Below are 27,694 nucleotides of genomic sequence, written 5' to 3' on the forward strand. Positions count from 1 at the left end.
CAGTTCACAATACCAGAACACTATTCGCATTATCACACTATTTAACTCCTACCACCAAAGCGGCAGCTATGCTTCTTGATGCAGCAAAGGCCTTCGACTCCATTGAATGGCCCTATTTGCAAATGATCCTACAGCGCATGGGATTCCCTCCGGTCTTTCTGCAGGGGATACAATTATTGTACACGGCGCCCACTGCATGTATTAGGGTTAACAACTACATCTCCGATCCAATACGTATAGCACGGGGGACAAGGCAAGGATGCCCACTATCGCCTCTGCTATTTGCGATAGCGTTAGAACCATTGGCCTGTAAAATCAGATAAAAACATCACTATTAGGCGCTGCAATTCCCACAAAGACCGCTGCATATATCGTTGTATGCTGACGACATGTTGCTGTACGTACGTGACCCTGAGCTTAATTTAAATCCTCTACTGAGGGAGTATATCCGGTTCGGGCAGCACTCGGGCCTCAAAATAAACTGGTCTAAGTCCCTGATCGTGCCGCTGACGGACACCACCGGCCCCTGCGCTCTGGACTACCCCTTGGAGTGGCAATCAGACCCGGCTACTTGGGTGTCTGGTATCACCGTGATCCGGAAGTAGTAATCCGAACTAACTACGGAAGAGCAACTGGGGCACTAGAAGAGAAAGTAGAGCGGTGGATTCATCTGCCACTGTCCTTAGCGGACCGCCTGGCTGTGGTAAAGATGGTCATCCTACCAAAATTATTGTATTTATTTAATAACATTCCGATCCAGCCCCCACCTGAGGTATTCCGCAGGATCTCCACTCTGGCTCTTCGGTTAATATGGGCGGGTAAACAGGCCCGGATTGAAATGCGTGCTCTCACACTGCCATACTCCCAAGGGGGGTTTAGGGTCCCAGACTTTTTCTTTTATTACCTATGTGCACAGGCTCAACATGCTCATGTTTGGTATCATCCAATCCCATATCTTACGCATGCGGCGATCGAAGAGGGCGACGCGCACCCGATTCCCTTGAGGGCTATTTTAACTCACTAGAGGCCCCCGCTACATAATCGCGATATCAATACTATTGACACGACCAACAAGGCTTGGAGGATTATGGGCAGAAAGGCGGGTAAATTGCCGCTGTACGCGCCATCATTGCCGCTACAATATCACCCGGAGCTATCGGTTACCCAGGAAGAAGTGGGTATGGGACTGCTTAGGCAGGTGGGATTTGTTACTATGGGTGATCTCTATGAAAATGGGGCTTTCAGGTCACTTGCAGAACTGACCTTTATAAGTAATCAAACGCTGTTATTCCAATTCACATATCACCGACTGCAGGGAGCGCTGAAGGCGTTATACCCGACACACCCTGCGGAGCCACCGCTGTTGGCTACGCTGCAATTACTGATCACGACTGCCACGGCTGGGCGTCTGGTTTCGAGACTATATACCTCACTGCAAGACGACATAGCGGGCAATACATATAACGCAATGGGTAAATGGAGCAGTGACTTGGAAGATCCACTGACAGAGGAGGAATGGACTACTGCTTGCTCTCTTACTAGTATGCTGACAACTAATGGGGGCCTGCGTATGATACATTACAAATACCTCCATCGCACTTATTACACTCCAGCAAAGCTTTACAAGTATGGTCTACGGGCAGACTCTAAATGCTGTCGCTGCGGTGCGGAGGGCCCAGATTTCACACATTTGGCATGGTATTGCAGTGCAGTGGCTGGGTACTGGGTAAAAGTGACACAGATGGTGGGGACAATGGTGGGTGTTAATATTGCATGTAATATCCGAACGTGTCTGCTGGGACTGCTCCCTGGGATAAGGGCGACCAAGCAAAAGTTCTGTGTGGTTGCCTTGCTCATGGCCAAGAGAAGGGGGTCGTTGTGTTGGGGCAGTAGGAGGGCGCCACGGATTCGGCAATGGATGCAGGACCTGACGTATTGTAAAGAAACTTTACAAACCTATGAGGAGGAACTTCCGATGGAGTCTAAACCAAGAGACTACTGGCAATACTTGGTGCAATACTTACAAACTTACCAGGTCGACTAATTATAATTGTACGTTCGCACTGTAATTACTGAGATCTACAGTTACGTGACTGGATTGTTCAAAATGGATGAAGAATGTTGTTGCGCCATAGCCTGTACGTTGATTACATGTTGGCTTTGTATGTTTTTTATTGGTACCAAATGTCAATTAAAAAAAAAAAAAAAAAAAATGTAAATATCGCCAAAACTTTTACAATTAAATGCACTAAGCCTTCTGCCAAGTGCCGTGATATTTTTATTGGTAACAACAGGTTGGAATTTGTCAAGTCCTTCTCTTATTTGGATATTGTTATTGAAAACAGGGGTTCGTGGGCTCCAGCTATCAATTCCAGAAAATTGCTCTTTGCTAAAGCCGTGGGAGCCCTTTTAAATTTTGCTAGGAAGCTAGGCAAGCGTCCCATTAAATATCTACTGACAATTTACAAGGCCAAATGCATTTCAACTGCACTGTATGGAGCTGGCATTTGGGGCTATGCAAGTGTAGAGTCTATTCAGAAAATCGAGAACAGTTTTTTAAAATGTCTTTTAGCTGTCCCAGACAGCACCGCTACGTATGTTTGTCATGCCGAACTGGGACTACCATATGTGTCCGGCTTAATAAAAATACAGCCAATACTATTGTGGCATAAAGTCTGGAATGGTATTTCCACCAGTCTAAACCGGTATGTGATAAATGACTGTCTGAATTTACAAGGGGTTTTACGTATTCCCTGGCTGGTGTATGTCAAAAAAAGACTGTATGACATGGTTCATCCCGAGTTTTTTGATAAACTTGACCGTTTGACTTCAACTACAAGGAAGGAGTTAAAGTCCCTATGTTTTAGTCATCTGGAGATACTTAGATTTTCCTCTAACATTATGAAATCAACGGTCAGTGCTAATCAATTGATCCAGACTGAACAAGGGTTACAACCTTATTTGTTTTTTAATTTGAGTATATACGCTAGGATGCTTTTGACGCATTTGCGTCTAGGCAATTTTCATAACATGGTTTCATTCCCCCAAATTAAATGATTGGTCACGTCTTTTGTGCCCATGCCCGTTGCATTAACATCTCCCCACAGTCGACAATATATGTCATCTTTTTCTGTCAGTTATACATCATAATCAGGAAGAGATGGATCATACCCATTTTAAAATCACAAGGTCTGAGACAGTGTCGACCTGCATTCAATAAACTGCAATATTTGGATGATGAAATCAATACTGGCCATATAACTATATTTTTAAAAGGGGTGGTTAGATCTAGAAACTCGATGTAATCAGCGTCCAGCATAACTGATTCTCAATTTTATTCATGTTAGGGATGTTTAAAGAAATCTGTATTGTATTTCTAATGCTCTTACATGAAATTATATATCATGTTTTTAAGTCTTTGTTTTTATGATGTGCTTTTATGATTTAATTGTTTTTAAATCGAATAAAGCATATTTTGATTGATTGATTGATTGATTGATATGGCACTAAAGGTGCATTGCAAGAGAGCTGAAGTGAATGTTAATCTCGTGTGTGGCTGGAGTCAGACCGTTTTCTGGGTGGTGCAAATGCGGCATCACAAAGATAAGCAAGTAGGAATTGATGCATAATAATCCTAAATTGGGTAATCAGGCTAAAAAGACATTACCAATGATACCAAAGGTCTCTTATTCTGGTTTGAATGTAGCTCTCTTCAAGCACTGGAATCATTACCATCACATGGGTTAAACACAGACACCTCAACACGAGAGCTTTCCCACAGATCGCCAATGGACTTCCTTGAACATCTCCCCATTGACAATCACAAAAGAACTTAGTCCTCTCTGTTCTTATTGCCCCATTCACAACCCTTTAAAATGTGCATTATAGCTTCTTGTCTTGTACCACCGACCCCTTTGTCGATCTTAATGTATGCCCGCACTTGTTAACATCACAAGTGCAACATAATGTACACGTAATCACCACGCCTAATATGTACACGGGTGTCTATTCCTTTATCTGAGAAAACTGAGCATTTGTTGTAGAATCACAAGCGTGCACTTTTAAGGCAATAACACTCTCTCAGAGGAAACGTGTGCCCCCAAAGAATCAAGACGTTCAACTGAGAAACTGCCGAACAAGCAAGCCTCTACCGCGCCGCAAGTGGAATGATCTTGCCGTCCGGCAGGAATACTGGAAAGGGCTTACCGTCCAAGACCGAGCCAGTCTTGCCTTGCCTCGCTGTGCAGGATCAAGTTGCAGACTTCGGCCTGTGGCGAAGATCAGCTCCAGGAGTACTGCACCACCAAACGGGAAAGAACACCGCAACACGTCATTTCACCAGCTGGTGTCACGAATAGTGAGCCCAGAACAACGTACTCACGCTGACTCATCAAGAAGTCAGAATCCAGGATGGCCGCCACCCAGGGCTTCTGGGACTTGTGTCCCCTTGTGAGAAAAAGGGGAAAACACATACAAAGCTACGAAATAAAAGCACAGAACAACCTGTAACCATGGAATAAGGGACTGCCTCACATGTCAGCAAATACAGAAAGGACAACAAGCATACATAAGCAATATTTACAGCTTTACTGTTTACAGCACCACCACCAACGGGGTTGGGGGAAAAAGGAATGGACCTTACCACACGGTATATTCTGTTTCTGGCGCCGTGTGCCGGACAACCTTGGGGGCCAAGCGACTGAGGCTGGGGCGGGCCCTAGACCGCGCGCCGCCACGCTAACATTGTCCCTCTATGGTACTTGAACTGCTGTAACCCTTCTCAATACATTTGAATCAATCTTGCTTCATGTTATTAAGCAAAAAGAATCGCAGGTACACTGAAACAATAACTATCCGTCAGCCACACTGTATTTTGTCTGCACTCATCAAACATTATCACACCTCCAAAGTGGATGCATTCTCCTTGGTCTTCAAACTAGTAGTTCTGCCAAGACAAATGTCCCCTTAACATATGCCTGCATTCAAAGTAAGGGTATTTATATCTTAACCCTATAAGAAAGCGAGGATATGAGGCACCTCAACCCCATATATAGCTCCATGTGCCCATTAACCGATAGCAAAACCACTATCACAAACTGTTCTAAAAAGATTGGAGGAGGCCTAGCCAATGTGTACTGATACCTTTCTCTTTGATTTCCTGGACCATGCTTAATTCTGACAATCAAGTACTCTAAATGGCATGGTCCTAATCTCTCAGCCCCCCTCTACTCTCATTGTAACATATAACATGACCCCCTCTTTAACCATTGCCTCCAATGAGATCTGGTCTAATCACAGATTAATCTTTATCTGCCTGATCACCATTCTCCCTACGTATCACCCAAAAGTAACAAATCCCTCAAAATAACTTGAGACTAGTTAAAAATTCTCTCAGCTATCAACCTCCCCCCATATCTATCACCTGTCAGACTCAAGTCACCACTAACCTGTAGATCCTAACGTTGCAACTCACCAGTCTCTTTCACTACCAACAGCGTGAAACATGTCCAAGACGGTGATTAGCACTGACAGTAAAGAGAGGGGAAGGGTTATAAGGTCATGAGAGTTGGTACAGGAGAAGCAGCTTTTTCTATACTACAGAGAACACAATAATACTGCTACACTGTGCTCTTACATCAGCCTAACATGCATGCACTGTCTCATTTGCAATATTTTGCATTCATTGGGACGCTGTGCAGAAATTGAAACACTCAAGAGTTACTATAGTAACTGATGCTGTATAGTAAACATTCAACATATCAGTGGCACAGTATCTTTATCTTTTTAGTTAATTCACTATGGTAAAAAGTCAACAGATCAGTGGCATAGTACCTTTATCTTGTGGGGGCCAAAATAATAACTGTGACACTAGTCTTGTTCTGATGTAACATAAAAGGTGTATTTGTATAGCCCACATTCATCCATGGGTATCCTGCCGCTGAATAACAAATGTTTATTGTTACCCAACGGTACTAATTTTATTAACCTCAGAAGAATGAAAGGCTGAGTGGACCCACCGGGATTAGAACCTGTGATCATGAAGTCGAACACAGGCCCCTTCAGCGAACGCATTAGTCCATTAAGCCACCATACCCAGCAGTCCTGCAGTACTTGTGTTTTTCATTTTGTTTTGAATGAATATTATACTGAGAATGCTATAGAAACATGATAACATCTTCAATGTTTACAGTGCTGCCTAATTGCAGGCATAAGCAAGTTCAATGAGGTCATGGTCGGAGCCACAACCCCACCGATGAGGTTACTAGTACCAAAATATTGATGCATCTGCTTCCATAGTTTTCATTAAACTCACCAACAAAACAATATCCTATAGAAGGAGAAAGAAAATTAAACCAAGCAAAACAAAACAAGCCAGAATACTTCTTGCTCGCACTTAGTCACATATCACAGGAAAACTTCACATTACATGTCCTTCCTACTTGCTAAGGATCTGCATATAACACTGCGGAGGCCCAAGTTAGTTGTTGCAGCACAGCTTGAAGGGTTTGACAGAATCCCAGTACGTAGGTGCAGATCAAAGGACAAGGGCCAAACAGAAGTTCCACAAACCAAACAAGTAATATCTAACTCTCCCTAGCTATCACTAACCTGCGGTCTCTGAAGAAATCGCTCGTAGAGGTCTAATAATTCCAAGGAAGCCAGGAAAGACTTTGAAGGGACCCCGAAGGAGGAATTTTAAGAAGTTCCAAAAACAAAAACCTTCTGGGAAGATGTCCTTGATATCTGGCTTGAAGAGAATCTCAAATGGAGTGTCAGGAATACAGGTGATGGACGGAGCCCAAGCAGAGGCAGACTCTCACTAACAGGAAGGAAAGCCAAGCACCTCGCCATGCATTGATTGTTGTTTTTAAAGACTATTGGATCCCCAATTTCAGCAGCAGGTTTTCAAATTTCATGATCCTCAAATCCTTCAGTAGATCCTCCAATTCAAGGACCACTAAATCCCACAGGAGGTCCTAGAATGATGCTGCAGCCTGCCACTCAGATGGGCAATATAGTCATTACTTTTAAAGTACCTGCATGCACAGCTCATTGACTGGGCCGGTGATGGGAGGCGGTAACAAATAGGTAGCACATGTGACAGCCACAATTCTGAGCGGAATGACTACTGTCAGACAGCATGGAAACATTCTGAGTGGTATTACCCCGAGATGAGATTGGGTTTGAGCACCTTTGATAAGTCATGTCACCGCCTTGCTTCTCCGCTATGAAACAGTACCCAGATTGCTAAAATTACACATTTAAAATTGATAAAATCTGGTCTTCTGCTGCCTAATGTGATACCACCATTCTCAGCACTACTCCAATCACAAAGGGCACTTAATCCTTTTCACTTACCTTCTTCTGCATTACTGTGTAGAGGAAAGAGGATGTTCTAGTTTCAAAACCACAAAAAATACTGATCTGACTGACTCTACATTTGGCATTTGCTACCCTTTCATAATCAAAGACGACAGGCTCATTTTGAACCCCTTAATTGCCTCATGCCATGCAAATCCCAGACAGTCTTAGACAGACCTGGATTAAACAATACAAATTTTATAAAATGGGATAGGTATGTGGGTTGGGCATTATAGTTATAGTTAGCTCAGTAAACTAGCTGCTGGTGATTTATTTTTTAACACTATGCTTACTTAATATAATCTGGTGTATGATTTTCTCTCTGCTTTTTCCCTGAATGTGTATTTTTTGGTTTTGGATAGTAAAACTCAAATGTATATACCACTTCATTTACCATTATGTAAATCAAATTTGAAATTGAGCTAGCCTCAGCGGTAAATATAAACTTTTGAAAAAGAACACTGGAGGGCATATTTGCAAGATTGTGGCGTAGGGCAGCACCGCAAGCCTTCTGGCTGCACCAAAAGAAAAGGGCAGGAATGCACCGTATTTGCAAGATATGGCACATTCCTGCCCTTTCTGACAGCGCGCAAACTGCAGCCGAGCGCCACTGCAGGTACCCTTGTACCATAGTGCAAAAGTGTCTGTGCTGTCGGCATGTTCGTTTTTGTGCAGGAAGGGACACTTCCCTGCACAAAAATAATCAAAGGAGGTGTTTTCCACATTTTGTGTGTGCAGCAGAATGCAGCACACGTGGAAAGAGAAAAAAACGAGGAGAAATGTAAACATTTCTCCTCGTTATGCCTGCTGTGGGAAGGTTTTAGTTTTGGGGCTGCCCCAGATTTACGCTATGTTGTAAATCTGGGGCAGTGTCAAAAACCATGGGTGTTGCGTGGGAACACCCACAGCAACACACATGTAATGATTCTTCCATACAGAGTAAGGCATTGCCTTACTTCATATTTCCAAGGCCATGCTTTGCGTGGCTGTGGCCTTGTAAATATCGTCCGGCACACTGCGCCTTCAGATCATCACAAAAGTGATGCTTCGGCAGTGTAAAAGTGCCACAGGAGCATTGTAAATATGTCCCTGGGTGTTGCAAGCGACAACTACTGGAAAAGGAATGCTTATGAAGCATTCGGTGATTGCTAGCTCCTTGCAGTGTATAGTGTGCCATGGGAACTTATCATATTCTGGAGCACCGGTCAGCTTGTCCTCTTATTGTTTTTTTCTAAAAGATTTTCAATGGCTGGAGAGTTTTACATTCCTCCTCTGCATTATTGCTATTTATGAGGGGCGTTTGAAGATGGAGGCAGTGGGATCACTTGTCCCAGACTTCATTATATTTTTTTCGAACAGTGGGAGGTGAAAGTGATTTTGTGTTTTGTTTTACTACAGTGTAAGAAAGTCTGAGAAAGCAAGGTAATTCTATGTGTTATTGATGAAAAACAAACTGGTGGAAATTGGCTATTAGAATCTCTAGGATGGCAAATTACAGATACGGAGTCAGGATGTATGGTACTGGAAACATTTGATTAGTGATTTATGATGCATTTAAATCCTTCCATTACTTATTCAAAGAGGTGCAAACTTTTACACAGCGTCAATACAGCAAGCCACTTTGCTGCGCTGCATGAAAGGGAAAGGGCAGGAATGCACCGTATTTAACATTATAGTGTGAATTCCTGTCCTTTCCTAGTGCTGGTGCAAATTTGGCCTCCTATTGCCAACACAGGCACCCTTATGTCATGTTGCAAAGGTGTCTGCATTGTAGGTAGGATTGTTTTTGTGCAGGAAGGGACACCTTCCTGCACAAAAACAATCCTCAGAGGGATTTTCCTTTTTCTATGTGTGCTGCCGAATGCAGCACACATAGAAACAGGAAAAAAAACGAGGACAAATCAAGATATTTCTCCAGGTTACGCCTTACCTGGAGAGGCATAGCATTTTGACGCATGCCTACGTCTATCACTAATGGTAAATCTGGGAATGCATTGGTGGATGTATGAGAACACCAACGCTCCACCCATGGAACTCCTCCTTAAGTAACAAAAGGAAGAGATTTGCAATGTCTTGAGTTACTCTAAATTTATCAAGCCATGCACGGCCAGACAAGGTGCCCTTACGTGGCTTGATAAATCCCACTTAGGTTTTGAGTCACCCATTTGCCCCCTTGCATGGTGCAAGGGGGTCTCAAAACCTTGTTAAATATGTACCTGGGTCATTTAGCCTCACTCTGTTAATTGTCACAGTATTGTTTGATTATGAATTCCAGTTCATGAATCATATATCCTGGGTTTAATGCTACCTTGAGGTTGTATTTGAACCTAGCTTAGATGGAGTCCGACAGGATATGAACTTCTCCTCCTGTCGTCTCACTCCGAGTATCTTTCTTGTTCCTCTCAGTGTCTAGTGCCTTTTACCTGGAACAAAGAAGGACCTGTGGTATGAAAGGGTGTTGCCTCTCAGCCTGTCTCCCGCCCCCTTTTACATGTACTTGCCTGGGGAAAAAAATGAATCTATGGAAGGATCTAGTGATAGAGACCTGGCTTCAGTATTCCTAGGCCACTCCCACTTCCAATCACTGTTCCACCCCTTTTGTTGCGTACAAGGTTTGTTTACACACTACTGGCTGACATGAGTGAACGCTTGAATTTCAAAGACAGGTTATTGGAGCTCTCCAGGACCTCATCTAATACATAGTTTAAGTGGCATTAGTGATTTTGTGTTAGTAACAGTCCTCTAAATGAGAATTCAGGGACACAGTGGAAATTTGAGAAGCTCAATTTTGCTCTTTACAATATCTCATGCTCAAACTGTATTAAGAGAAAGACGCTTTACCGAAAATGCATTAATTTCATCAGTATCGTCCTGTTGCATAGCACATCTAAAATAACCAGAAAGAATATTATTAAAACAGCAAAAATGCATGTTGCGAACAACAAGAATAAAATGAACGTGTCTACCATAGTTATAATGTCATCTAGCAATCTAACATCTAAAAACCTTATTTCCATGCGCTACACTCGGAAAGCATGAAGCAGCATAACTTGCATCTAGAGTTTCTTAGGGAGAATCTGGGATGAAGAACCGCTCCTGAAAAGTGGCCAACTGTTGGGCCTCTTATACTGAATCTTATGGGGGACTGGATTTTCTGGCATAGCTTTAGGAATGTCTGACATAAACTATGTGCATCAAGATCTTGAAGGCATTTTTATAAACAAATAGGTAACGACACGCATATCCATACTGCACTGCTTATGTTATTTTTCTTGGCTGAACTTGAAATAGAGATATCACAGCACTTGTTCCAGACTAGTGCTGCATCAGGTGTCTTATTGAGGTAATGGTCTCTGCCTCAGGTGTCTTCTTGAAGTAATTGTCTGAATGACTTGGCACTTTTACAGGTTCTTGCAAAGATAAGGACAGATGACATCTGACTAAAGAGCAGACATGTCAATGATTCTGCAAAGAAGAAGAAAATGGACTTTCGGCTTGCTCGAGATGGAGTCTGGCCTCATTAATTTTACGATAACCCTGGCTTACACATCTTAGTTGTGACGCCATATGTGCACAGAAATGTATTGGGGTTTATCTAATTTACAGGGAAATTGATGCTCTTGGAGCAGTGAGATATAAACACTATATCTAGAACCATTTCATAACATTAAAATGAATATACATAAATATAACTGCATGAAAAACATGATTACATGAAATAGCTAAATTAATGCGATAAGCTGTGCATGAATACTTTTCTGAAGCACTGCATGTTCAAAAACTAAGAAAACATCTAATAAAGATAGTATAAAAAAAACTCATAGTTAAAAATATATTATCTCATGATGGTTTACTTAAGAGAGATACATGTTGATTAAACAAATCAGTCATGATACTGAACATGCTAAGTTAAATCCAAGGCCGCTTTAAAAAAAGGAAAAAAGAAAAATAGATGGATACTAAAAAATTCGGCTCAATCAAGAGTTGCTCTTAATTCTTATTTGAAGATATTTCGATGACATGCAGTATACGTGTGGTCAAACAGTCAATGCATGCGTGTTGTTGTTAGCTCGCAAGGGAGATGGGTCAGCAAGTAGTTGCAATTCCAAAGTGCTCAGTGATGGAGAGAGTACTTCATTCAGAGGCTCGATCGAAAACAATTATTCAAGCCAATCATCAGGCAACTCGTCAAAGAGTGAAGCTGGTGAAATTGATCCATCATAATTAGCATCTTGCAGTAAGGACAAATGTATTGTTTGTCATTGTCTCAAGTGGGATCGTAATGGTTGCAGGAGCATTTCCACATCTAAGAAAGCCACTGGGGGCTGCTCAAGATCTAGACCCAAGATGATTTTAGCTGGACATTTGATACACCAGAGCACAGGTCCTACTTTTGTAGCATTCATTTTACAAAAAGACAGCATCAAGTTTTCACTAAGTTTGGAAAGCCATGCATTTTCCTGATAGCATGCTAGTGTTCTCTGCATTTCTGTTCAGCTGGATACATGTACTCCACATCAATGATTTCGTTTGTGGATCAGGAGGAAGATGACAACGCCACAGCCGATGAGCAGAAGAATAGTAGGATATCCTCCAAAAAGACGAGAATAAAAAGTGAATAAACAATGTTACCTGTTTAAACACAACTTTAAATGCAGTAACACAACCAGATTCAATGTTCAAGTGTTGTTGATGAATTAAAAATCGTATGGAGAAGATCAGCAAAATGAGTCGGGTACTGTAACAGCCTCAGAATCTCTGAAGCAGTGTGGCTGTCTTCCAGTTGCAAGTTTCTGCTGCAAAAGTCAGAGACTTACTTTTGTAGTAACACAGCAACCACTTTGCTAATTTCATCAAACTGCATGCTTCTCATATCAATACTAGGCAAAAGAACATTTTTTACTACATTTTAAGGCAGTGGGTATAAGGTTCTTACACAGCACTGTATTGTTTTAGAAACTGTAATCATATAAAGTTAGCCAGGTTTTAAGAGTTACATTGAATAAGTATTCGGTAGGCCCTGGTGCATGGGGATGGATGAAGTAGGAGTAACTGTTAGGACACAACTTAATTCAGCATCAAAGCACTCACATCCCATGCAAGGACATGGTATCACATAGCAAAGAAGGACTTACAGGATTTCTGTCGCTGGAAATACTGATAAACACAGGGTCATCCTCATTTAAACACATGTAAGAAAAAGAAAATGACCATGAATGGAACAGATGCAAATTTTGCATTGTTTCATACCAGCCTGAATATTTATATTTCTGTCAGTCATTAAAATAAAAATTTTTAATAGGTAAAGAAATAATACCATGTATTAACCACGTAAAAAGTGAATTTTCACTAACTGAAAACAGTGCTTCTTCCATTTGTTTGATACTCAACAAAGTGTATGACATATTGACTATTGACACCATTTTGTATAACTGACTCTATTTTCTGCACTGACTCCATTTTGTATAACTGACTCCATCTTGTGTAGCGGACTCTATTTTCTGTGCTCATGAGGGTGAGAAGGAGATGTTTTCGCTCTTCACTTGTTTTCGCTCCTCACCGAGCAGAGTAAACTGGAACATGTTGTGTGGGATGCAAGCTTGATATCTTTCAAGGCAGAGGTTGTTGGTGCCAGAGAAATGTCTGGAATGTACTGCTCTGTCTCGGAATCAAAATACAGGGACCTGGCCAGCTTCTGTCTTGACCTTGACACAGACTAGAATGGTAAGCTTGGTTTTTCATAACATAAGATAAGGAGCAAGGTTTCTAGAACCTTCTCTTCAGGATGAGTAAAGGTATTAGAGGTGGGAAATCTTGGCACCCAGACGGGAGCTCGCTTGCGGGGTAGACGTGTCGCCTCAGGGAACTGATCATAAACGCCTGAGGGACGCAATGGCTCAACACGGCGCGAGCAGGAGACTCCGGAACTTCCAACGGTGAACCGGACGCACAAGGGAAGGACCTGGAAGTGAAGAAAGCGCTACCTAAACACTAGAAAGCAAAGCGTCCTAGTGTGGGATCGGAGGAGCTTTATACTCCTCTGCCGGTGCCCGCAATTTCTTGCAGCGGGAACGACATTCATGACAATAACTAAGCCACCTGCAGGGTGGCCTCTTCCTTGTGAAGTTGCTAAACAGCAGTAGTTTTTAAAACCTGCCCTAAAAACTGTCTCCATGCTCCAGGATTCTTGAGAAAACATATATCAAAAGAGTGTATGTAAGTTCTCCGTGATGGATGGATGGATTGACAATGTTCCAACGGAGCTCGCTTGCGGGGTAGACGTGTCGACGCAGGGAACTGATGATAAACGCCTGAGGGACGCTATGGCTCAACGCGGCGAGAGCAGGAGACTCCGGAACTTCCGACAGTGAACCGGACGCACAAGGGAAGGACCTGGAAGTGAGGAAAGTGCTACCTAAACACTAGAAAGCAAAGCGTCCTAGTGTGGGATCGGAGGAGCTTTATACTCCTCTGCCGGTGCCCGCAATTTCTTGCAGCGGGAACGACAATCATGACAATAACTAAGCCACCTGCAGGGTGGCCTCTCCCTTGTGAAGTTGCTAAACAGCAGTAGTTTTTAAAACCTGCCCTATAAACTGTCTCCATGCTCCAGGATTCTTGAGCAAACATATATCAAAAGAGTGTATATAAGTTCTCCATGATGGATTGATGGATTGACAATGTTCAAACAGAGGATACATCATTCAGCATTGGTGGGAGAGGGACAGATTAGTCGATTACAGTCAAGAGAAGAGAGCCAATCTCCTCTTAACACCTTCTGATGTGGGCCCTTAGAAGGAACAAGAATGGTTTTTTGACTAGCAGATCAGACGCCACTCTTGTGGGGGATGTCATACTTTAAACTGGTTTTTGTTGGTATTAGGCAGGGGAATCGGACCTCCAATGCAATTTCATCATCAGCCAGGGTAGGAGTTGAAAGACAACTTTCAACATGGTCAAAATGCTTTCCAGGCATTGAACCCCCATTATATTTCGGTATATGATTGATGGACTTTACAAACATTGCCAATAAATCTCTTTATCGTTCAAAGATTCGTTGTTTTCTCTTGCGCCTTGCTGCAGTCTGGTAACATTATGCATATGCATGGACCCTCCCCGGACAATCTTACATTCCCAAGGAGTTGTTGAAGGGATTCTTATGGATGAGACTCAAGTGCTTTTATGTTGCTGAGAGTGTCACTCTTTGATGGTTACAGACCGGGACAATCAGTTTGGCAGACTTTGTTCAATATGCTCACTCCCGTGGCTTGCTAAGCAGGGTCTTCTTGATGGAGGAGGATACGAAGGATATCTATTGGGTACCATTCTTGCCTTGGAGCAATCTCTCATTGTCTGCTGTCTAACTGATGTTGCAATTAAGCTTTAGGGCCCACGCCATTATTAAAATTAAGAAAAGGCAGACGGTGGATGGTCAGAGAGGTTAATAACTGTTTTGAGAGAGGCTCACCTTGAGAATGCACTACCGCCAGCTGCTGGAGTAGTGGAATAATTGCAAAACATTGGTCTGCTGGGTGCTTAATTTGGGACTTTATCTCCTTGAGTTCTGCCTTTAGGTCATTCAGGAACCTAAATAAGTCCAAATCCATGGAAGCTTGTTGTCCAATATTGTTAATAGAAATGGAAGGTCCACTAGATGGATTAGGCTCACAAGGGGCAACAGGCACCTGTACTTAAGGGTGGAAAAGCGATTGCTACAGGGACTGTTAATTCATAGGAGTTTGTCTCAGAGGTAGATTCGGGAGCTGCCTCAATTTGGAGGAGTTCCATGGCCACACAACCATTTTTAGAGGTGGACAACTTGTGCGACTGAAGGCCATTGGATTTACTAGATTTACAAAGCTGCTTCATGAACGTTTTAGCTAGGGGTTTCCATTCCCTTCAGAAGTTACAGTGGATGAAGGAGATGCAGGTTTACAGGGTTTAGAATTGATTCAACCTCCTCAATCAGATCGTCAATTTCTTTCAGTGCATTATTGTTATTTAGAGGTTTGGTTGATTTCTTTGATAAGGAAGCCCCCACAGAAGTCTCAAGTGCCTTTCTTTTCCTCACTTTGAGTGAGAAGGAGGGGCAGGTGGAGTTCCAGCTTCAGCTTGAGCTTGGGAATAGGCCAGTAATTACTATTTTGTAGATCAGAAACAATTGCAAAAATGTATGTACACCTCTGAGTCAGGGTGACTTCTGCACTCATTAGTGTGGTCTAGTACAATCACACATACCTTCTGTATACTGCTGCTGTCAGAGAGGTGGCCAAGCCCAGCCTCTTCCTGGCAAAGACGGGCCCGCTCTTGGACCTGTTCTTGCCCGGGCACAGCCTGGTTGCATCCCACGCTGTGGAACACCCGATGCACTTTAACGCTGTGGCTGCAGGTGGGGCTGAACTGGCATCAGCGTCTCTCCTGGCGCTAGAGTTCATGGGAGCTGGAGTTTCCCATGTTGCCCCCGGTGTTGGATTTGCATCCTGTGCTGCGGGAGAGCTGATGTCCTTATGGGCACTGCAGCTGCAGGTGGGGCTGAAGTGGTATCTGCCTCTCTCCTGGCTCTTGAGTTTGTGGGTGCTGGAGTCTCCCGTGCTGCCCTTGCTGTTGAATTTGCATCCCATGCTGATTTGCTTATGAATGCTGCAGGTGGGGCTGAACTGGCATTTTGCCACCTCTCCTGGTGTTAGAGTTTGTGGGAGATGGATTCTCCCATGCTGCCCCCGCTGTTGGATTCGTGTCCCACACTGTGGGAAAGCTGATGCACTTATGAGCACTACGGCTGCAGGCAGGACTGAACTGGTATCAGCACCCGCTCTTGGATTTACATTCGCATTGCAGGAGAGGTGATGGCGGTATGAACGCTGCTGCTGCATACAGGGCTTAACTGCAGACGGCGCCTCTCCTGGGGCTAGAGTTTATGGGAGCTGGAGTCTCCTGCGCTGCCCCTGCTGTTGGGTACATGCTGCCATAGTATTTGTTGTCTGAGGACTGATTGATTGTGCCTGTCCCTGAACTACTGGTCCCGCTGCTAGAGTTGGTCTACTGTTGATGGTATGCAGTACAAACTGTACAAGTGTCGCACAGCATGTACCAAGTGTGGTCAAACTGTGCATTTGTCGGACAACATAAATGTTGGGATGGTGTGAGTCTGATTCACCACACTCCTCAGGAGATGGCCTATAGTCCTGCTAGCTCACAATGCACCATCAGAACCCCTAACTTTACAGGGTCACAGATGTGTGTGCAACCTCAGAACCTTACAACCCTGATTCACTCAGGAAATCATTATAACAGATCTAGAACCTTTTTTTTGGACTCTCATTCCTACCCAAAGAAGTACACAAGAAATACGCAGCAAGACTTTACAATATTTATTGTAGCGTTGAGATTCTTGCCAAACATACGTGCTCTGTGATTATGAGTAGAAGGCAACAGATTAGCGTAGTTAGCATTACAAGAACAGTGAAAAGAATAAACATTTCCACCATTATGCTAAGACACTGTATATATATATAAGCATATAAGTACTGTGTAGATATGTACTCCTAACAAACGTTCTCTAACCTAGTCTTGCCTAGGGTGGGTTATCTGCAAAATCTCTGCTGGGTGGACTAACTCTATGTTACCTCTGGGTAAGTGTCATCAGGCTGTTCGTCTTGGTGTGGAACTGGACATGCCTTGTGTTGGTATGAGGGAATCAGCTGAGCTGTAATTCCGACATTTGGTAACCGTGGAAGTGGCTATGTATTTATAAGAACAGAGCCCATGTGGCCATGTTGCAGTCCCTGTTTGGGCCGCCGTCGTTTATTCCAGTTGGATAGAGGTTGGTGACATAACTATCCAACAAATAAAAAATATGCCATTTGCGCAGTGAACTTTATCCCTTTCACCACACCGGCAAGATCCTGACCGAGAGCAATGCAGGTTTGAAAGGAGGAAATCTTTCCTTGACGGATGTGTGACTATAGGAGGTTCCCCTTGGCAGGATCAGTATGTCCATATAACATAGAGTTAAAATACCTACCTTGTTGGGTCCGTAAGTACAACGTACCCACCACACTCACAGCACACTTTAGTATGTGTGCTGATACTTGCACCTTTGTGGCTACTCCACCTTTTTAGCCACTTCACACTGGTCCTGATGAAAGCCTCAGGAACCTCGTAGAACTAGTTGCTCTAAAATTCTAGGGATATTGAAGTACAATTTTTACCTTCACTATATCCCGTCTGTGTTTTTAGCCATGTCTTAAGACCCTTTTATTAAACTTTTTTACAGGAGCATTTCTTAGAAACATTTTTAACACTTTGTCACATCACATGGAGCACTCACCTCACATCACAATACCCGCTCCGCTGTAATCAGGCATTGTAGCACAGCTGGGTTGCAATCGGCAGCCCAGCTGGAACCCCAATGATGAAGCATGCCACCAACTAGGTTGGTAGGTGAGGGGTCTTTTTAAATATCCATTGGATGTCTGTACTCCTGTACAAATTAATGCATCACCTGAAGTGACCACATTTCTGTTTGGGCTTGTCCACGTTGTTTATTGCTAATTAACTTGGGGAAGAGGACGTAGCCCCATTTAATCCTTTCCTCACTCTCTTGTTGTTTATTATTGTGATAGAGTGCCCACGAAGTTGAAATGTAAGCAATGCAGATTGAGAGAATGTTATCCTGTGTTGACACGCATGCAAATGTATGTCCAAAATCATCATGCGTAAAAGAGAAGTCACCTTAAGAAACGTGAGCATGTAAATGGTGCTGTTTCAGCTGGGCCTATCCTGAGCACGTGAAACCAGTCTCTTCTTTAAGGCAACTGTATAATTAAAAATTCCTACAACATCAGTGGTTACTAATGTGTCAGGATGTTGGAAAGGTGTATAACCAGCTAGTAATGCCTACAAAAGCTGCATCATTACTTAAGGGGCTCAAACAGACCTTCATCTGTGTCTGTGTGGTAACTGACTAGCAAAACAGTTTTTGTGTTCCTGGCAAGTCAAAGGGCTTTCCAGATCTTGGTATGCCTTATAGTGTGTAGGCAGTGCAGCACCTTTGTAAGCCTGAAACTGCCCTGAGGCAGCATCCATAACCTCAAATTCTACTCATGAGTAAAACGTCTCAAAGACATACACCGCTTGAGCAGGTATTACAAATATAATTGCCCCCCCAAGACATCAAAGACACTTCAAAGTTTGAGATGCTGAGTAACTGCTTCCCTGTAATTTGCTCCACTCACAATAGAGGTCGCCATTCTGACCAAATGGATTCAAATTGGAATCAAATAACATGGAAAATCTACTGATGAGGAATAACTTTTTAAAAGTCAAGCTTGACAAACCTATGGCAACAGGTGCTTTCTTATCCCTAGTAGGAGATAACAATGAGTACTACGGACGTCTTCGTAATGATGGTTCACTTATGTGTGAGTATGAAAAAACACTACTTAAGGGTCTCAAAGTATCCATGCTGACAACATATAGAAAATGTGTTGCGTGAACTAAGACTCTGGCTACGACAGGAGACACAGGTGAACTTAGTTCAATGCACCAATGCTTGACTATGAAAGACATGTTATTGGAGCATTGCAGGACCCCAGCCAATACATAGTTGAGGTGGCATCAATGTTTTTGGGTTACTAACAGTCCTCTGAATAGGAATTCAGGGACGCAGTGGGTTTTTAAGAAGCCCAATTTCGCTCTTTACCATATCTCACAGTCTCACCCTGTCACTTAGCACATTTTAAAATAACCACACAGAATCATATTATAACAGCACAAATGCATGTTGTGAACAAGATTAAAAATAACATTTGTACCATGTTTAAAATGTCGTCTACCAAACTAACTCCCTATACTCTATACTTGGAGAGCTTGGAGCAGTGTAGCTTGCATCATGAATGTCTTAAGGAGAACAATGCACTCCATACCTTTTTATAGCAAAAAGCTGTACTTATCAGCAATCAGGAGCAAGTGTGCCCTCAAGAAGGAAACCACACATCAGCAGTAGCTTCTATCCTCCTGGACTTAGCTCAATGTCAGCTTTTCACTGCAGAACAAGATGCGGCAGCATCACTGCAGTCTGAAGATCTTCTGGCAGTATCCTGCACAATAACCTGGGGTGAAGGACCTCCCATAACAAGTGGTCAAGTGTCGGGCATTTTATACTGTAGCTTATCTGAGGTAGGAATTTCTGGGATAGCCTTAGGAATGTCTGACATAACCCATGTGCATCAAAATGCTTGCCCTCGACACATTCCTATAAACAAATAACTTAAAAACAAGTCAATTTAGACTATACTGTTTATGTTATTGTTCTTGTCTGACCTTGAAATAGAGATAACATGGCACTTGTTCCAGAATAGTGTCACATCAGGTGTCATGTTGAGGTCATTGTCTGCACCTCAGGTGTCATATTGATGTCATTGACTGAATCACTTGACACTTTCACAGGTTCTTGGAATGATAAGGACAGTCAACACCTGTGTCAAAGGCAGACATGTCCATGATTCTTCCAAAAATAGAGAAAATTGAGTATCGGCCTGCTTAAGATGCAGTCTGGCCTTATGGACTTTATGTTACTTCGACTCTTATTGGTGTAGGACTCATCCTTAACTGTCCTTCTCCCTCCTCTATTGGTCCTCCTCTCAAATTAATGGTGCAGTTCTGGAGTCTTCTTGCTGTTGAGATTGTCTTGCTCCTTGAAATCTGCCTGCTCTCCCTTTTCAAGTAAGGAAGTTTTCTCTCTGCACTCTAGTGTGAGCTTTTTGATAACAAAAGTGCATTGGTAGTGGGCATCAGTACTATAAGTTGTAGTAAGTAAATGTCTGTTTGTTGGTCGAAACTTAATAAAACGTAAAAACAAATATGCATTGGTAGTTTGTGTTTATTTTGCCATGCTACAACCTAGAGTTTTACCTTATTGACGGTGACCTCCTATCTCTTGTTTTTTTGTACATAGCTTATCTATGTTTTGCCAATTGTATTCTGCACAAATTTTCTTCTTTTGTTCCCGTCTTGTATTCTTCTTGTTTTTCTTTTCTGGTAGCTATATGCTAGCGAAAATCAAAAAAGCAGAAGTCCAGTTCTCAATAGTTTTGGGGACCCTAGGCCTCCGTGCCAACTCCCACTCTTCCTCTTTGGAGCCTTCCTTGGCCTGAATATCCAGATGCAACAATTTAAAAACATCAACAAATTTGTGACTCGAAATTCTGCGTTTTGTCCTGTCCGATAAATGTGAGCCTAAAGGCATACCAATTCCCATGTAGGGCAATTTTTTGTGGCTATTTCTGTCTTCTTCTATGGACTCCTTGACTCCCCCACCCATCACCTGTACACCCGCAGCGCCTGTGGCAGAGTCGCCCCCCCACCCGTAATGCCCCTTGCACATTACTAGGGCGCACATCCCCAGAAGGAACCGTCTCCATCAATGCTTCCCCCCAACTCCAATGGACCTGGTAGCTTTCGGTAGGTTACCCCCTTGTTTCCAGGCAGACCACCATCCTGACATACCTTTTTGCAACTGAGCCGCTCTGTGTTTGCCGTCATGCGGGTCGACCCTTGGGCGAGTGCCAGATGTATGATCCCGCAGCAATGCTTGGTCCGCACGTGACGTCTGCAAAAGACTAAACACACTGTGTTGCCCCGAAACACCCCTCTTACCCCCCAAGGCGGCCCCAAAATGTTCTCCTACAGCCCCATCATCCCCTTCTCGCAGTTACCCTTCTTCAAGATCATCGCTGTCAACATCCAATACCAAAACATCTCCACCGCTACTGTAAGGTAGCTCACTGCACCCCTGAATGACCAAATCACCCCGTCCCTTAGCACCAATATTCTGGGTAACTGGTGCCGTGAGTGTTGGGTTGCCTGCACGGGAAGGGAAATCCGCTCCAGATCGCCCTCCCTCCAGAGGCCCCCCAGACGGAGCCGCAAATTTGATCTGTCTGCAATACACGCCTGCCAGCCGCCTTTCGTTTTGACAAAAAAGGCATGGTGTCACTGAAGCCGCTCTGACTGTATGCTTTCTTAACTCCTAGGGAACTCCCAAGGACCCCAAGCGTGCCACCCGGAGTCCCGCCAGATGAGCCACCACCACCCACCCATACCCAATGACCCGCCCGGGGCTCCTGTACCACCGTCTGGGCAGACCCCACCAAACTCACTTCCGAGGTGACTGGCCCAACCGAAGGGCTGTGCAACTTCCGCGCGGCCTGGCCGCTGCCCTCAGCACAAGACAATACCAGGCCATGACCCTGCAATTTGGGGGGGGCCTGCACCCACTGGAAACTCCTCCGCCTCGCTCTGCGCTCTGGCCTGTCGCACTGCATCTCCATTCAATGGTGTCCCGGGCACAGTGGTACCCTGACCCCACATGCCGGTCTCCTGGCTCAATAGCCCTGACTGCTCCACCAATTGGGACTCCAAAGGCAAAAGGGAGGTGTAACCCCTTGCTACATGCGGGGCGGGACTCAGCAGATAACGCTGCCCGTGCACCTGGACCAACTGTACTCCCCCTTGCCATAAAACTCTCACAGGCTCTCGGACTATAGCACGGTTGTGCCCTACAAAGGCACCGGAGGAAACTTTTACCCCTGCCACTCATAGCGCGCGCCTCCGACCGGCTTTCAGCGCCTCTTCCCCGCCTCCAAGCTGAGCTGATAGACCTCCCCCGCCTAGCACCTGCTGCAGCGCGCCGCCCGCCTAAAGCGAGACGGGCAGACGCACATACCTTGGGGGCATCTGGGGAACGTTCACGCTGGAAGGCATGCTCCGCCAGGCCAGCCGCTCCGCCTTCCGACGTCCCTGTCGGCACCTCCGCTGCATCCTCCGTATCGACCACGGCGTTGGGGGACAAGCAGGCCGCCACCGCCCGCGCGACTCCGCCAGCCGACTTCTGGGCCGACGCTCAAGGCCAACCCACGCCTGCCCCGCAACTCCGGGCTGCAACAAATCAGCTCTGCCCGCCGCACAGTGCACCCGGACCGCCTCCCTGACTTCCTCCTGTGACGCCATTGCAGCAGTACGGAGCATGACACAGGACAAACTAGTAAGACCCCCTCCTCCCGGCTCCGCTGGGCCCAACCTCCTTCCCGCCCTAGCCTGCCTTCTATTTCTAAACTCGCCTCACGCGCCTCCCGCCTCCCTGATCACCCCCTCCTTCATCTGCGTGGCCGTTCCATTGTGTGAAAACACCCAGGGGGAGACCGGCTCGCGCCCAGCTCCCCCTGGGTCCCCCCTTACCATTGGCTGTGGAGTAAGTCAGCCCTGTGTCCTGGCGCCTTTTCTCTTTACACTTTACATCAATAATCTGAGCTGGGTTCTTGATAGCCGGGTCTGGTGGCTCAGTGGACTAATGCCTCCACTGCAGGGGCCTGTGTTTGACCTCATGGTCACAGGTTAAAATCCCGGTGGGTTAAATCAGCCTTCCATCCATCTGAGGTCGATAAAATGAGTACCATTGAGTTGGGTAACAAGAAACATCTGTTATTCAGTGCCAAGATACCTCCGGGTGAACGTGTGCTTTACAAAGGTTGTATGAAGTTACCACGCATGCTATTACAACGCATGCATTTACAACGCATTTTTTACAACGCATAGTCATTTACAACTAATGTTTTCACAACGCACACCAATACATCGAAAATATGTATAATGCATTGAAAAAGACATTACAACGCAAGACAATAGTACGCATGCCATTACAAGGCATATGTCGAAAAAAAAAATATGTCAAATACCTCCAGGCACGGGATACAGGGAAAATAGGGGTTTTGGGTGGGGAAGTAAATTAAAATGTGAGAAGAAACTGTACATATTTTTTTAAATACTCGGGTATTAATGTTATTACTCAAGTATTTCTCGAGTATTAAATTTCAGGAAAAATAAATTTACGGATATAAAATAAATCTGTTTGAATATTAAATATCAAATACATAGAATATAGCAATATTAGCAATAGCAATAATTATGAAGTGCCCACAAAAAAAAATATAAAACGCAGTAAGCAGGAAGGTCAACATGAAGCCCACCATTTTAACAGCTAAACTCATACGGAAGTCCTACTACACTTTCCATTACATTCTATCTTCTCACGAGAACACATGAAAAAAAAGTGAAAAAAACCATGAACACAGTAAACATTTTTGTGAAAATTATGGCGGTAGACGAAAAAACATATAAAAGGAGCCGTCCTCCATTTTGAAAGCAGTGGTCAACTGACTACCAGCGAGAGCACACGCTTATTTGCCTACCTCCCACAGAGATAGATACAGTGACTTTGACATCGTGAAAGTGCTTCAGAAATACACAAAGTAAGTAAGTAAGTGAAAATAGAAATTAATAAATCACAATTTTTTTAAAAGCAGCAAAACATTATTTTTAGTAATGTTCATTTTTTTACAGTTTTGCGATAAGTTTTAGCACAGTTTAAAGAGAAGATTGAAAAGAATATTACTTTGTTTCTTCAAAAAAATTATAACAAAAAAGGACATTCAAAGAGAAATATGTTTAAGCAAGAAAAAAGAATAAATATAAGAGATGTAAGCGTATTTGAAACGGAGAAATTATTGATAAAAAAGGATGCTTACATTGAAAAACAAAATGTTGGAGAGTGTGGGGTTTTTAATTAATATTCAACAGTAAAAACGAGCCATCCTTTGCTGAAAAGATGCATAGTGGTGAGTTAATGCACAAGGGAAAGTATAACAAGTAAACGTGATACTTGTTTTGAGAATATTTTAAATTGAGGAGTGCAGAATAAAAGTAAGATAATTAAGAGGTGTACCCAACTGAGAGAAAAAAGGTAACTAGTGCAAAAAGAAAAAGTGATGGAAAAGGTAACTTTTAAAAAAAAATTGAAAAAAGATTTTGGCTTTTATGTTTTGAATTATTAAAGATGCCACAAAAAGTAGGTGAATGCCTTAGTAATTTTTAAATATGAATCTCCTAAATCTCATTATCAGGTTGAAAACGATGAATAGTTGTGAATAAAAAAAGTACAGTGAATCACTGTGGTGAAAAAGTTGATTAGTGGTGTAGTAATTTAAAATATTGAAACTGAAAAGGGGTGCTTGGATCAGTACAGAAGATGAAAAGAGCTGTGGTGGTTAATAATGTGTGAAAGCTAAATTTTTTTTAAAGCTGAAAACCATTTGTGTTCATATAGGTAACAGCAGACAGACAATTCAGAACACAAATTCATAACTGAACCACCTTCCAACAGTCATCCAAAGATTCAAAAAATATTTTCCACAACTTTTTAAGGTGAGTAAATTTTCGTAAAAAATCTTCCTAAAAGCTAACAATTACTTTCACAATAGCAGCTAACACACATAATAACCATAGATTTTTTTTTAAACTAAATTCTTTACTCTTCCAGAATTAAAGAAGAATCAACACATCAAAAGTATTCTTGAAACGAAAATTCAAGAAAGCAGAAAACACAACAAGCAAGTGAAAAGATTTAAAAAGGTAATTACTAATTAAAAATGTAATAATAAAATCAATTTTTTTCAAAAAGGACATAACTTGTTTGTAGTAAAAGTGTTAGTCTATCATAACATTTTCAGGAAATATAATGAAGCTGTACTTTTTTATAAAACAGTTTCCAAACCAAGCTGAGACTGGCTCCATCCAAAATTAATAGTGAATGGTGGGTTAATAATTAATTTGAAAAGTAGAAAGGTTATTCTGCCTCATATAAGATGCAGGATACTGATGGAGTGCCACTTAGTAATCCAAAGAATTCATAACCGTAGCGAAGGAAAACAAGAGTATAAAGGAGGAGTAATTACTAATTAAAGATGTGCTTTACTCAGAAATATATATTTGACAGTCTTGTTTTCTCAACATATAACATATAACAGACAGACAAAACAGAACCGTATTTCAAATCTAAACCAACTTCGAAAGACCATCCAAAAATCAGAAACACCTCCTTGAAGCTTCCTGAAAAATATTTTACGGTGAGTTCCTTTCCAAAAAATATCCTCAATAATAACTAACTCTTTTATACCCATAGCGAGGAAGACACATGACAATCCTTAGAAATAGTTCTAATCTATATTCTTATCTCTACCAGATAAAAAGAAGAATCAACATCTAAAACATATTCAAGCATCCAAAAGCAACGTGAAGCAATTCAAAACAATTGAAAAGGTAATTGCAACTGAAACACTTTGCAAAATCCAACAAATAATTTTCAACACGGAAATACATTTATATTTCTTATAAATTCAAAACAAGAAATGCAAGTAACAAAATTTACCACAGATTTGCTTTTAAAAAAAAATGTTCAAAAATCAATAATATACCTTGCATACTGTTTAAAAATGTTACAAATAAACGAATTTATTATAAAAATATAGACACAAACTAATTGTTTTAGGAAATTTTTCTTATCATTACAGATAATGTCATCAAATAAGAAAGCAACTTATATAAGCTCAAGCAGGGGAAACCGGCTCCTGAAGCATGCAGGGTACATTTATTGTAAGGAGAGACTAAGTGAACCAAGGTGTCATTGGAGGTGTGTGCAATACTACTCATCCCATTGCACAGGCAGAGCGGTTACTCTGGGTGACTCTGTTTTAAGAACCACAGACCATAACCACTGTGCCTCTGCAATGGAGATTGAGGTGAGGGAAACCATAAATGAAATCAAGGAAATTGCATCCACCTCCAATGATTCCTGTAGTTCAATTTTGAGGGAGGTTGCACAACACGTCCCAACTCATGTTGCCAGCAGTATGCCCATTATACCCAATCTGAGACGAATAGTACTACGCGAAAAACAGGCAAGTAACCCACCACGAGTTACTCCACAAACATTCTCTGATATAGTTATTCCTCCTGTACTCTCTCTTTCTATTTCTAACGAACCTTTGCTCTTGCATGACAACGAAAACCCTCTGAAAAGAATCCTCATCTTTAGCACACCACGTAATCTTGCTAAGTTGGAGAATAGTGATGTTTGGATGATGGATGGAACTTTTAAAAGCACCCCCCATCCATTCTACCAAATATACACCATTCATGCAAAAAATAACAAAACAGTAATCCCCTTAGTGTACAGTTTGCTACCTGATAAACAATCCACAACTTACACTGAACTTTTAACAGTGTTAAAATCCAAAACATCAAACAAAAGTCCTAGAAAAGTAATTGTTGATTTTGAATTTGCAATGATTAATGTTATTATCAAAATGTACACGGATACCCAAATTCAAGGATGTTTTTTTCACTTTTCTCAGGCATTTTGGCGTAAGATACAAAAAACATCCTTAGTTGTGGATTACGTATCGGATAGCAAACTGCAATTTGAACTAAAAAAACGTACTGCACTTTGCTTTGTTCCTCCTGATATTGTAGACGAGTACTACACTGCAATTACAGAATCTGAATTTTTTACCATAAACGGAGACAAATTGGCACCCTTACTAAATTATTTTGAAGACACATGGATTGGGCATCTAAGCAGGTCGGGTCGCAGGAGGAAGCCACGTTTCCATGTGGAGTGGCGGAACTGCTACTCGAGCTGCTTAGAAGGAGGAGCAAAGACAAACCATGCCATAGAGAGATGGCACAACTCCTTCAATCATTCAATTGGCAAACATCACCCAAACTTCTATCATTTTTTAGAAACTTTGAGGAAGGAGCAAAGTTTCCAAGAAATGAGAATGTCACAGGCATTAACAGGTAGCCTGAACCCACGAATTAGCAAAAAATCAAAAGAAATGTCAGAAAGACTATTGGGATGTATACAACAATTTTCGTTGTGTGTGGCTACAGACTACCTGGATAATGTTGCACACATTCTACATTACTAATACACACTTCACTATTACTTTCCTGTTTTGACATAAAATTCAAACCTTTATTAAATTGTCATTAATTTATTATTCAAAAATTTGAAAAACGGGTCACCTTACCTTTAGATATTTTCTTTCTTCTAGTCGAGGTCTGTATATCCAGACATATGTACAGCAAGACTGTCTTTAAACAAGAAGTAATCCACAAGCGAAAATCTCCAAATTTGTTGTGAGTTCATAGCAACTCATTTTCAAAAAAATCAGATGTTCCCCACAAAAAAAATTCTAATTTTTTCACAAGTTTTTGGGGTCAACAATGACCATTTTTTTAAAAATTTAAAAAGTAAGTGCCCAAAAAAGGAAAAGGTTTAAAATCTTCGTCACACTCCAGTGTGTAAACCATAAATTATTCTTCTCCATATCCGAATCCATGTAAATCCAAATTTTTCCAAAAAACGAAACTCCTCAAATTTTTTGCATTCTTTCCAATGTTTCAAAATCAATATAGCAAACCATGGACGAAA

The 27,694-nt window shown here is 42.4% G+C and overlaps 1 protein-coding gene across 1 annotated transcript; it reads left to right on the forward strand.

The window, feature by feature from the left end:
* The first annotated feature begins 1,468 nt into the window (after nt 1-1,468).
* Nucleotides 1,469-27,188, forward strand: LOC146831306 (uncharacterized). The gene is made up of 4 exons (XM_085603873.1): nt 1,469-1,568; nt 11,860-11,943; nt 25,442-25,518; nt 25,770-27,188. Exons 1-4 carry the CDS (start codon nt 1,469-1,471, stop codon nt 27,186-27,188), a joined length of 1,680 nt encoding a protein of 559 aa, XP_085459999.1.
* Nucleotides 27,189-27,694: the final 506 nt, after the last annotated feature.

The sequence above is a fragment of the Triturus cristatus genome, chromosome 5_1 (genome assembly GCF_964204655.1).
Source record: "Triturus cristatus chromosome 5_1, aTriCri1.1, whole genome shotgun sequence".
In the NCBI taxonomy this organism is placed as follows: Eukaryota; Metazoa; Chordata; class Amphibia; order Caudata; family Salamandridae; genus Triturus; species Triturus cristatus.